The sequence below is a fragment of the Mustela nivalis genome (assembly GCF_964662115.1).
Source record: "Mustela nivalis genome assembly, chromosome: 2".
Lineage (NCBI taxonomy): Eukaryota > Metazoa > Chordata > Mammalia > Carnivora > Mustelidae > Mustela > Mustela nivalis.
Genome location: NC_139021.1, coordinates 16192075 through 16204719, shown reverse-complemented (window position 1 = coordinate 16204719; position 12645 = coordinate 16192075). Strand labels below are relative to the sequence as shown.

The 12645-nt window shown below is 41.4% G+C and overlaps 1 protein-coding gene across 1 annotated transcript in view; it reads left to right on the top strand.

The window, feature by feature from the left end:
• The first annotated feature begins 10716 nt into the window (after positions 1-10716).
• Positions 10717-12645, top strand: part of FER1L6 (fer-1 like family member 6) — a 160588-nt gene continuing 158659 nt past the window's right edge. Inside the window, exon 1 of the mRNA XM_082721744.1 lies at positions 10717-10793. Coding sequence (XP_082577870.1) covers positions 10771-10793 — 23 coding nt within the window. The 5' untranslated portion in view covers positions 10717-10770. The remainder of the gene's footprint in view (positions 10794-12645) is intronic.

Below are 12645 nucleotides of genomic sequence, written 5' to 3'. Positions count from 1 at the left end.
TAGGTTGAGAGGGAAAATCTACCTCTAAAATGTGGAGTGCAGCAGCTGCTTCGTAAAACTAGGGCTGTTGTCTGGAACAGCAGTGATTGTTTCAACATAAAACAAGGAACCTTGAAAGGCGGGGACCTCCCAGACACCATAGTGTTGAGCAGAAGATGGATACCAAGGTAGGGATGGCCTGGAGGGGTCTTCCATGGGTATGTGTTGACTCCAGACATTCTCTGAGATCTCACTGCACTCTGAGATTCTGAGAGTCTAAGATTAAGTGTTTGGGGGTAGCAAACAATCAAGCAGAAAGAAGAAACACATGGGACATAGGTATACTGGTGTCCTGGAGCACCCCCCCCCCCCTTGGCTTGCAAGAGTCAACTGTTAAGTATTCAGGAAGTTTGAGAAGAGGTGGCTAGCCATTGAGGAGATATGGTTAAGCCATTGTAATCAGCCACGGTGGGAGTACGTACACCATGGAAAGCGGCAGACACTGTAACTCAGGGCTTTATTTTTCTCTGGAGGGCTGGTTTACCAGCATACCCCTTAACACTTGGTTGGTCCAGCCATTAAATTTTAATCTAGCTAGGATCTATAAAGCTAATTCACATCACTTCTAGCAGAGGAGTACAGGAACCTGGAAGATTGGAGTGATTAAGCCCCCAGGCTTTGTGCACAGACAGATCTAGTCCTAACGAGCTGCATGGCCTCAAACTACTTGGCCTCTTTAAGCTTTGGTTTCTTCATCTATAAAATGGGGGATAATAATAGTATTTAACAAGATTGTTGTGAGAATTACATATGGTAATTTATGAACAATGGTTAACATGGTTCCTGGCACATGATAATCTCAACAAATTAATAAGTAGCTGTTACCATTTTTCTAAGTTACACATTGTTAAAAGCTGCAGTGTTGGGTTTAAACAGCAGGAATGATTCCTAAAACTATTCCTGTTTATATGAAGCAACAGGGGTGATTGAGAGGATGTTGCATTCCATGACTGATGGAAATGCAGAAGAACTAGGATCAGATAATAAGCAGGAACCGAGAGAAGCAAGGAGGCTGGAAATTCAGGCAGGATTTTGCCACAGGGACAGTCCTGGGTGACTGGCCTTACTGCTGGCCCCGTGGCGACCGATACTGAGTGTTTCTGCTTCTCCCAAGCCCAACCACTGGAATGCATTATCTGTCCCTGTTTCTTTGCAGTCTAAGTAACAGATTCACAGCCTTGGGCAGTGATATCCAATTGGTCAATCCTTGTCAGGGGCCAGCACCTTAATTTCTGGAAGTGTTGAGTAAAAGCAAGTATCTGATGTTTTCAGGATCTGTGCTAGAGGATGGCCTATATCTCCCACCAAAACCCACATTGTGGATTATTTCCAAACATAGGAAAAAATCTGGGCAAGTGATTGATGTCCAATATGGTGTATCCATTTAGGGGCCCTGCCTTCTTCCCCTCATATTAGTGTTCAAAAATAACAACAAACCAAAAACAAATATAAAATGTGTTTCAAGACAATTCCTGGTACATCTGAAAACAATTTAACTCTCTTGGCAACCAGTCTTCTGAGCTAATGTCCTGCTCCAAGTTTTGGAGCTCTGATTCAGGCTAATTCTTCCTTTCACTTTTGGGGATACCAAACAATACTCTGCAATCTGTGCACTAGACCAGGGGTTGGTAAATTTTTCTATAAAGGATCACATAATACACATTTTAGGCTTTGCAATTGTGGTACTGTGATTTATAATAAGTATGTATTTGATTTTTGTCCCTGTTCCTGGCTCAGAGCCTTTAAAATCCTTGGAATTTCCTAAGTGATGAGAGAGATGAAGGTGTCTTTTGTTATGTTAATGAGGTGACAAAGGAGGGGACCCTCCCAGCCATTGCCAGTACTGTGACTTGAGTTCAGAACTTTCATTTCTCCATACCCAACCTCCAGGGAGGAGAGGGGCTGGAGATTTTCAATCTTCTATAGCCTACGATTTAATCCATCATGCCTATGTAACAAAGCCTCCACAAAATCCCAAAAGGAGGGGGTTTAAAGAGCCTCCAGGTTGGTGAACAAGTGGGGATTCAGGGAGAGTGGCATGCCTGGTGAGGGCATGGAAGTTCTGTGCCCTTTCCCCAAACCTTGCCCTGTACATCTCTTCCATCTGGATATTCACCTGTATCTCTTAACATGTCCTTTGAAAAAACCCTGGTAAACAGAAAGTAAACTGATTTCCTGAGTTCTGTGAGCTGCTCTAGTAAATTGGTTGAACCCCACGTGGAGGACCTGGAAACCTCTGATTAACACCCAGTCTATCAGAAGCTCAGGGAACAGCCTGTACCTGCAACTAGCATCTGATGGGGGGCAGGGTTCAGTCTCACAGGACTAACCCTCTGGCATCTGACGCTCTTTCCAAGTAGATAGTGTCAGAATTGAGTTGAACTGTGGGACATCTAACTGGTGTCAGAAGCTTGCTTGGTGGTGTAGGAAAAACAGGCACAGAGGAACTGGGGTCAGAGTTGTAGTTATCCAACTGTGTTTGTCTGGGTCACTTTTCTCTGCCACTGTAGCCTGACAGCAACCTTTGCGGATATGTCAATGAATGGGTGTGGCTGTGGCCTGCCATCTGCAGTTTGCCAACCCCTGGATTAGATTACAAAGTTTGCTCTCACCAGTATACTCTGTGTATAATAATCAGGCAACGTAAAGGGGCAGGGGGCTGTTACTGTATACACATACTCACACACCATACATAATGCAAGAAGTAAGTAGAGGCATAGGAGGGAGGAATTAGTGACCTAGAGACCATAAGGTCATAGCTGCTGATGTCTCTTCTCTTCTTTAGGGCCCATGCTGTGTCACCTTCTCAGTTGGCAACTCAACTGGTTGTGGCTCATTAGCTAATGGGGTGGCCCAAATCTGGATTGTGTATGAACTTTCGGTCATTCTGCCTTTGTGGGGCTGGAGTGGTCATCCAACGACTTTCTTACAGGGCGTGATTATATGAGAGGCAGCCAGGGGACTTCCCATGAGTCTTACCCATGCTCTTCCTACTCTGTCTGGGAAGTGACAGCCCCTATTTCTCCTTGATACTCAAAGCTTAGCAAAGAAGTTCAGGTTGTTCCTGGGTGAACTGGAGAGACCTTGGGACTTTGGGGCTAGAATAAGCCAGGCCAGGGGGAGTCACTGAAGGTTCTTAGTCTTGTCACGAGAACGAATTCAAGGCCAGACATGCAGCACAGAGAATGAGTGAACAAGTGGGAAAGTTTATTAAATCGGAAAGTACGCTCTCAAGATATGAGAGAGGAGCGAACAAGAGGGTGAAAGCTGCACTCCCTGGGGTTGGATTCCTATCTTTTATTGATAGTTGGTAAATGTTGATTAATTAAGAAGGGAAGCAGATTTCCTACTTGTTCTTCCTAATTGGACCAGGGGTTTCCTGTCATGGCATCCACCATTTTGGGTCTGCTTGTTCCACCCAACTTCTTATGGATGCTGCCAGGACAGGTCTCTAACCTTCTGATGATGAATCCCTTGTTGATGAACTCCAGGTCTCCTGTTAGAACCTAATGAACTGCCTCCTCCAACAAGACTGCAGGCAGAGAGGTAGGTTATAAATGCTTACTACAGAACAGCAGTATACACACAAAGATCACACCACACACATGTCATACACAACAAATATGGCGGCAAGGATCTGCTCTGTTCATGTGTAGCACTTGATAAAATGTACCTAAATGATTTGTTTGTTTCCCCCACTAAGCTGTGAGCCTCCAGGAGCTGAGAACAAAACATATGTGTTTTGGCCAGATCCAAGCACAATGCCTGATAAATCATTAGATACTTGGTTGAATGAAACAGTAATGTTATTTAAAAAGTCAACATCCAAAAATATGAAGAAGTAGCTCCCAAGAATGTAACTTGCATTAAATAAAGAGGACAATAGGTTCTCATGGGCAAATGTTTGTAAGAAATATATGTACTATTTGAGGAAAATGAAGTTTTCATTTTCATTTCATTCATGTGGTTTTTGTTTTGTTTTGAAAGATTTTATTTTTAAGTAATCTCTATACTCAACATGGGTCTTGAACTCATGATCCTGAGATCAAGAGTCACAAGCTCCACCGACTGAGCCAGTTTATGAGTAGACCATGATGCAGGGTAATGACAGTGCTTACCCAAGGGCTGAGATTCGGTATTTCTCTATTTCTTCTCTTGTGAAGACATTGCAAAATACTCTGCAGTGGGAAGTAGGACTGGCTCAGGGCCAAAGCAAATTTCCTGCTCTTATTTTTCCTTGGAAGATGATTTATTTAAGAGCTTAAACTTTTAAATCAATAGAACTCTGAAAAATAATTTGTTTCCTCAGTAGATGAGACCTGTGGTGAGAAGCAGGTGCTATTGGCACTAATGTAATCTCAAGTCTAGACGAGGAGTGGGAAAATATGATCACAGGAGAGTTGACTTGTGCTGGAAAGTTTAAAGGCTGATTGAACTAAATTAAACTAAGTTCAAGTTAACAGATATTTTTGAACATCTAAAAGAGTAAGATACAGCATAAGGCAGACTGAGGGTACATGAAAAATAGGAATTCGTTCTTATCCCCAAATCTGTTATAATCTAGTGAAGTTCTTTAGGTGCTGGAGGGATCAATTAACATGTTTAAGGAGGAAGAGATTAATTCCCATCAGAGAGTCAATATAAACTTGAAAGATGATTAATATTTTGATAGAAGTGTATGGGGAAGAACGTTTCTGGTGGTGAGCACATACAGTAAAGGTCGCAAACTCAAATATCTAAGGAGTGAAGTACATCACAATCAAGACTAGAGCTAGCTGGGTGTAAGACAACAGGGATTGTGGCCATCTGGAGAGGATATGTTCCATTTGAAGGAATTAACCACTTCTCAGTTTCAGGTAACCATGACCTCAATCTATTACTTTTCTAAGAGAAGCTGAGAATTTTCTTAATGTTGGCAATGGATTAGATAAAACAACAACCACTATAACATCATGTGATCCAAATCCATTTAAATCTAGTGCGTGGACAGTGATTTACATAAAGGTGGAGAGGGAGAGATTTGCAAGCCATGTTTGGGAGCTAATACAGCTGGATGTGTGTGAACATGAGTGGTTATGAGCAGGGGCAGTGAGACCTCCCAAGACACTGAATTCACTTTGACGGAATTCAGATCCTATTCTGTGGGCAGCAAGGAGCCTGTCATCCCAGAGGTGATTTGTTGAATACTCTGGTTTAGAAAGACTTCTCTGGCTGCCTGTGGGGGAACGAATTGAAAAGTTGTTGATGAGAGCAGGGAGATGGGTTAAGAGGATGCTGCAGGAATTCAGCATGGGAATGGAGCAATGTCTGAATCTGGACCAAAGGAGACTGGGGAGACACAGTAACTGTCAAAAACTATTCATGACTGGCTAAAAATAAAGGTTGCTTTCTATTTCTTCAGAGGTTGATTTAGGAAACTGAAGTCCAAGTCCCAGATAAACCACTAACTAGTTTTGTGGCCCAAGGTCAACCATTTTTCTTAAACTTTAGCTTTTCTTCCATCAGACAGTGACAATAATAACTGTCCTGCCAACTCAGCATGCTGTAGTAGTCAAGAGGAGCAGAGCTCGTGAAGGAGCAGCCAGCACTATAAAAGACTGTATCCGTGGAAGTGACTTTTATTGGTGCTATGATAGTTAGCTCTGGGATTCTGCATCAGTTAGGACTTTGTAAACATAGTGAGACATGAAAAGTTATTATTTGAAAGTGACAATTTGTTTTAAGATTTATATGAAACAAGAGCATCTGGAGAGGAAACTTTTTACTCTGTTGTTATTAGCAGTGACAATCATGACACGTGCTGTGGCTTGTAGCACCTTCTAAGTAAAATGGCCCAACCCACTACCCTAGCTGAGGGCCTAACCCAAGACAGGAAACCTCAAACCATGCCCAACCCACGGGCAGTAGATTCATCTGCTGATTAATGGTCTAAGATGCACTCTTGTGTCAAAAAGACTCTTCCAAATGGGAATAATGGTAATTAGTTGAGCCAGGAATGTAATTTCTGTACGGAATTTCAGTGGGGGAACTAAAGAGTAAGGCACCCTGTCTGTGGTGTGAGGACAATGGGATAGATGCATAATAGGGCAAACTTACCATGGTAGGATGGTAGATGGAAGATGGTAAGATAGAAGATCACTAGAGAGAAGATCCAGTGCCTTTACATACAGCACTGCTGGGGTTTCCTTAGGTCAAGAACCATGCTTTGTCCCCGCCTCCCTGAGGCATGACAGTTTTTATTATTTTGTTCAATAAAATTCCATTCAGTGGGGATCCTTAAAACAATCTTTTTTTAAAATTTTATTTTTTTATTGAACAGAGAGAGAGAGAGAGAGATCACAAGTAGGCAGAGAGGCAGGCAGAGAGAGAGAGGGAGGGAAGCAGGCTCCCTGCTGAGCAGAGAGCCCGATGTGGGACACTATCCCAGGACCCTGGGATCATGATCTGAGCTGAAGGCAGTGGCTTAACCCACTGAGCCACCCAGGCATCCCCTTAAAACAATCTTCACCTTTCACTTGAGTTTGTTCATTCTTTCAACCAAAAGAGTCTCCTGAAGCACTGTCCTTATTCACCAAAAATAAGAATGACATTTTCTGAGGTGTTTGAATTTAAGAACAGAGGTCATGTAAAATTTGCTTTATGTCTTCTAGTGGGAAAAAAAGTGGTTAAATTAGATGGCATGAGACTGGGTAGACTCAGGAATTAGTGTCAAACACTTACATTTCAAGCACTTAAGAAATGCTGTATTTCAAATTCTTAAAGAGGGTCAGCTGCTTTTAAAAAAGGAAGATATTCTACAACTAGTCCAGGCAATGACTGTGGAAAAAGTTGAATTAATTCATGAAGTCAGTGGAATGGAATAATCACAGACTGTAGAGTTAGAAGCCTTACCCTGGAGACCAAGCCCAGTGACTTCCTGGTTGGGTGGGCATTGAGATCTCAGGTAAGGTGCTCAGCCCTGCAAGGCCCAAGGTGTTGATGAATAGAGATGTCATGGTTATGGTGGTAATGATGATGGTGGTGCAGGAATCCATGAGAAAATTCACGTGGAATTCTTCATGAACTAAGCCATATGGTTTGTTATTATTAAGGAACTAAAGTTAAAGGGTAGGAAATGAAAAGGGTTAAGGTGACAACATCGAAAAGCAATAGCAGTTATACATTAGAGAAAGAAATGGACTAATTTCAGACAAATTACTAGTGAAGAGTTGACATTCCCACAGGATTCCATCTGATTGTTATGCAGTTTTGGGAGCCTTCACTTTTTAAAGGAAGGTAGTTTTAATAATGGTGGTGACTGTAAAAATGATGCTAATAATAATCACAGCAGCCCCCACCTCCTGAACATTTCCCATGGCCCAGTACTTGATATTCACTATCTCCAACATTCTAACAGCCAGGTTATTATTCCCATTCTACCCATGAGAAAACCAGGGTCAGAGAGATTAAGAAGCTTGATCAGATTCAACCATCTAGGGATTTGAACCCGGTCTTTCTGGCTCTACATTCTATGCTCATCTTGCTCTTGGCATAATTACGTCATCTTAGAACAGGGAAATAGTCTACAGGGATCCTTGGAGAATGTCTAGTGTAGGCCCCGTGTTTTAGAGAAAAGGAGAGAGGCCCAGAGAAGTGAAATGGCCTATCCAAGGGCACACAACTAGTTACTGGTGAGACTGGATTCTCAAACTCTGGTCTTCTGACTCTCAATACCCTGATGTCTACAGGATGCTGCCTCTCTGGTGTGCAGCCATTTTGAATAACCGTGCACCCTTGCAAACAGATGGTTGGTTTTATTCTAGAGAATTATAGGTCAAATGTCCCCTTCCCGGGGGAACAGCTGGCATATGTGCTGTGGTGTCTGATAATGCAACACACCTTGGGTTTATGATGGCTTGCCTCTGGCTTCTATTGGCAGTGGGGAAGCTCTTTGTCATGGAGTGAGCAAATAAGGGAGTTCACTGAAAATCAGTCCCTCAGTTCTTGTTTATTAGCTACCTCTAGCATAAATATTACATGTGACTTCCTTAGGTGGGAGTGGGGATGACTCATGAATATACTGGGAAGAGCCAGTCTTTATGAGAGTTCATTACCTCCCAGGGTCCTTTAATTCTCATGATTAAGCTTCAAGTTAATGGATTAAACCCATTTAACAGATGAGAAAATCGAGACCCAGGGTTACGAAGAAAGTTGTCAATGTTCAAGATAAAACAAAACAAAACAAAAAACCTTAAAAAGTCCTGGGGGCAGGTTAAAGCTTTCATCCCCAGGTATGTTTGATGCCAAAACTGACATTTGTAACTAACATACACACCTGTGCTGCACCTATAGAACTTTGCACCTATGGGGGATGGGGTGGGTAGGAAATAAAGGGAAAGTCTTGACCTTCACAAAGTTTATAGTCTAACATGAGACACAAGCATGATTAATTCTAATATTCTGCCTCAGAGAGCTTGAGTTCTTTCTGTCAGACACTCTGCTAAGAGGTTTATGAGAATCATCTTTAATTAATTAGAGAGAGAGAGAGAGCATGCGTGAGTGGGGTTGGGGTGAGGTGGGGAGGGACAGAGAGAGGGAGAGAAAGAATCTTAAGCAAATTCCACACCCAACACACACCCAACACAGGGCTTTATCTCGGGACCCTGACATCATGACCTGAGTCAAAATCAAGAGTTGAACATTGGACTGAAACACTCAGGTGCTCTGAGAATCTATTTCTCAGTATGACTATGCAAGGAATTTTTATCCCCATTTTACAGAGAAGAAAACTGAGAGTAAGAGAGGTGTCACAAATTACCAAGCTTTCTATAGTTAATAAGTATTAGAGTCTTAATTCAGTCCAGGGTCATAATCACAGTGGTCAAGTTTTAAATGAATGAATGAATGAATAATATGAATGAGTGAATAAATAAAATGCTATGGGACTCCAAAGGGAGAATCCTGTAAAGTTGAAAGCTAATTACACTAAATCCTTAGAACTAACTTCAGTGAACTTCCCTCCCAGCCACAGTGATCCTGAAGAACAGGGCAGTGCATGCAATTGGAGGCAGCGTGATGTAATTAAAATAGAAAGAGAATGGGAGTCAGAGCTCCGGGTTTGAGACCATCTCTTCCTCCCAGTGAACTTGGTGGTAATTGAAGAGAACTCATTGGATCTTTCTTCTGTGTTGTGCTTCCTGTCACTGAAAGGGGCTCTCAAACATGATTTATTTTTAAGATGTGATTTTTGTTTTAATGCTTGTCTCTGGAAGGTTGCCCACAGATGCTAACAAAGACTGGGGAAGCTATAAAACATTCAGAAGAATCTCAAAGTTATTGAATTTCACTGAAATAAAAAAGGGCTAGTTCTGTTTCCCTCACAGTTCCTTCATAGACATATTTATGTAATTATTCATCAGCAAATTTATTGTGGATATTGCAAAAGCCTGTTCCCTCTAGTCTTTCAAGTTCCCAAGAGAAAGGAAAGCAGAGAGGTATTTTCAATTTAGCTGGCTGTTTCTCCCTTGTGAGCAGCTCTGTCTTTTCTTTGAGCTTTGTGGCAGAGTAAAAAGAGCACTGATGGGGCTATCAGGCTGACTCCACTGTTTCTTAGCTATGTGATTTGGACTGCTCTTCTCCTTTCCTGGGCTCTGTCTTCTCTCTCTTTTTCTCTCTCAAACCAGCCATTGAGTTTCACATCAAGCTGTGCACTCTTAGAAATGGTGGTCAGGGGCTTATGAGTTATTGGAGAGGCTCTAAGAACCCTATGTTGGACAAGTCTCAGGGGTGGGCAAATTCATACCTCACATACATCCATTACATATGTATCTGAGGATGCTGTTGCAAGTGATAAAGTGTAATTTAAAATGTTACTGAATTTTTACTAATTTTGGTCATTATGCTTTTCTTGGTTAAAATGCAGTTAAAACTGTTATCGAATCACTTATTTTGATAATCTTGATTTTATTAATTAAAATATGATTTAAAATGTTACTGAAGTTTTGTTAATTTTGGTCATTATGATATTCTTCATCAACAGATACTAAATGTTCTGTCAATATGAGAAAGGTCTGACTATATCTTTGATATTAAGAATGGGTCTTACAATTGGAAAGGTTGAGAATTACGTGTCCATTTGATTTCTTGGGTTCTTTCTAGGTCTGAAATTTTGGGATTCTAAACTAAAGTGTCCAAAATGGTAGTCATTAGTCACATGTGGTTAAAAAAAAAAAAATCCATTCAGTTGTACTAGTCACATTTCAAATGTTTAGTAGTGGTCACATGGGTTAGTGGCTACCATATTGATCAGCATAGATGATGGAACACTTCATCATTAGAGAAAGTTCTGTTAGGCAGCCAAGTGAACTAAATGATTTTATTAATAGGTTTTCCTTGAGATGAGATAGTCTTACCATATAATTCTCAGAAGAGCATGAGTTTGAATATTGAAGGCATTTAGCCCTTGGTCCCGTCACTGAAGGGAGTGGGAGGGGGCATGGCTAAGAAACCTGACAGACTGATCCATCCTTCTTGGGATAGTCTGCCTTTGTACCTTTGATTGTAATAGGTAACATGATGCTGAGAATGAGAACAGCTGTGCATACTGATGAGTGTTGATTCAGCCACACCCCCACATAGTCTTACCCACCAGATTACTCTGAAACTCAGAAGCTTGTGTTCAGGATCTAGATACAGCCAGACACCAGGATTTTGCTGGGTTCCAGCCCAGAGGAGCCAATAAGAAGAGGAAGAATGGAGAAACCATCCAAAACCAAGTAACATATTTCCTTCTCCTAATAGGAAGGCTTCTTGGGGTGTGGCTGGAGCTAAAGGGCTGGGGGCTGAGGGCAAGGGTCTCCCTTAAAAAATCCTCAAGTTAACTAAGACTTAGGGTTTAGTAGGTGAAGGTTATGGGCCAGGAGAGATGGTGTGCTTAAGAGACACATGTTCCCCTTCTGATGAGAAAATACACTATTCATTGTAGAAAATTTTGAAAACACAGAAGTTATGGAGATTTAAAGAATCCCTTATAATACAACTGGAAATAATTATTGTTAACATTAAGACAATTAGTTGTTGAGCTGGACTATAGAGGGTTAGTATTAAATGCTTTCATTTTTCTGGAACTAGAGCCTTTCCTTACTTAATTGATGACCTATTAGCCCAACTGAAATCTGGTTTCATTTTTCTCTCTGAGCATTTCCTTCTGCTTCAGACTCTATTATCTTGGTTTGTGAGTGACAAACGGGGTCTTTCCAGTTGTTTTGCAAGAATGATGTCCACTGTCCTCATTCATAGATTTGCTGAGGGATCTCCTCTGGGACTCAAACTCTACCCTTGTGACTATGGTGGCCTTGGGGTTTAGTCATGTGGTTCAGAGCTGGTCTTGACTTTTCATTTTGTTTGGAGCTGGATAAAAGTGGTTTAGACTCATTTGTATTTTTCATCTGCAAAGTGATTTGGTAGAATTACATGGGTACGTCATCAGCTCAGACTGGGGATGAGTTTTGGGTTCTGGTATAGGATTGCTGCTGAATCACTTTAAAAATTTTAATCATTTGATAAATATTTCTGTTATGAGGATAGTGCTTTACTAGCTACTGGGCTCACAAAAATGCATCTAAACACATTATTCTTTTAGAGTGTTTACAGATAAGTATTGATCAATAACAACATAGGTGATTATGAGTTGTGTGTTATAGGTATTGGGATAAAGGTCTGCTCAGGGTGCTGTGGGAGCCCATGTAGGGAAAGATATTTCACCCACATTTGGGGAAATCAAGGAAGGCTTCTTAGAAAAAGTATGTCTAAGCTGAGAAGTAAAGAATGAACAGGAAAGAACGGGCTTGAATGTGGAAGTAGAAGTGAAGGTTAGGGAGAATCTTCCAGACAGAAGGAAGAGCTTGAGTAAAAGCTGGGACATGAGAAACCATGATGCATTTGGAAATGACAAAGTCAGTAAATGTCCATTGTGCTTATTCTGCTGGCAAATATCTTGGACAATAATGTTTGCTTCAAGACTGGCCTGTGTTATTCTCTGGAGGCATATTTCCCTTCCTACCCAAGTACAAATGCCACTATATTCTAAAGAGGATCTGGGTCAAGGCCACCTTCCTCAGGAAGTCTTCCTGGATTTCCTCTGGTGGAAATAAACTCTCCCTCCTCTGAATTCCACAGAACTCCTGTCTTCTCTGAACTTCACACTTTGTATAACTTCCCTTACAGTTGTTTTTCTTTCTGCCTTAACTATGAAGAGATTGAAGCCAGGGACAGTCTTCTTGCCTCTCAGAATCTTATCTGGTGCTGAGAACAAAAATGTGTGTATTCAGACAATTCTGGATTCATGACTAGAACTGGTCTTTTGTGTTGTGTTGTATCTCATGCCCGTTTTTCCCCCCCAAGACTTTAGTGCATTTTCTCCCTCATTGCAATTATTTTTTTTTCCCCCTCCAGGCATCTGCCCTGATACTTAACCACAGTTAGGCTCAGGATAATTTTCAGAAGAAAGGAATGGCATTTGATTTTGTTTATTCATGCAGATTGGATTCATTAGGATGAAGGTTTTAAGTGGGATTACAAATAGTGCCTGGAGTGAGGGCTCTGCTGTGAGCAGGCGGAGAGCAGAAC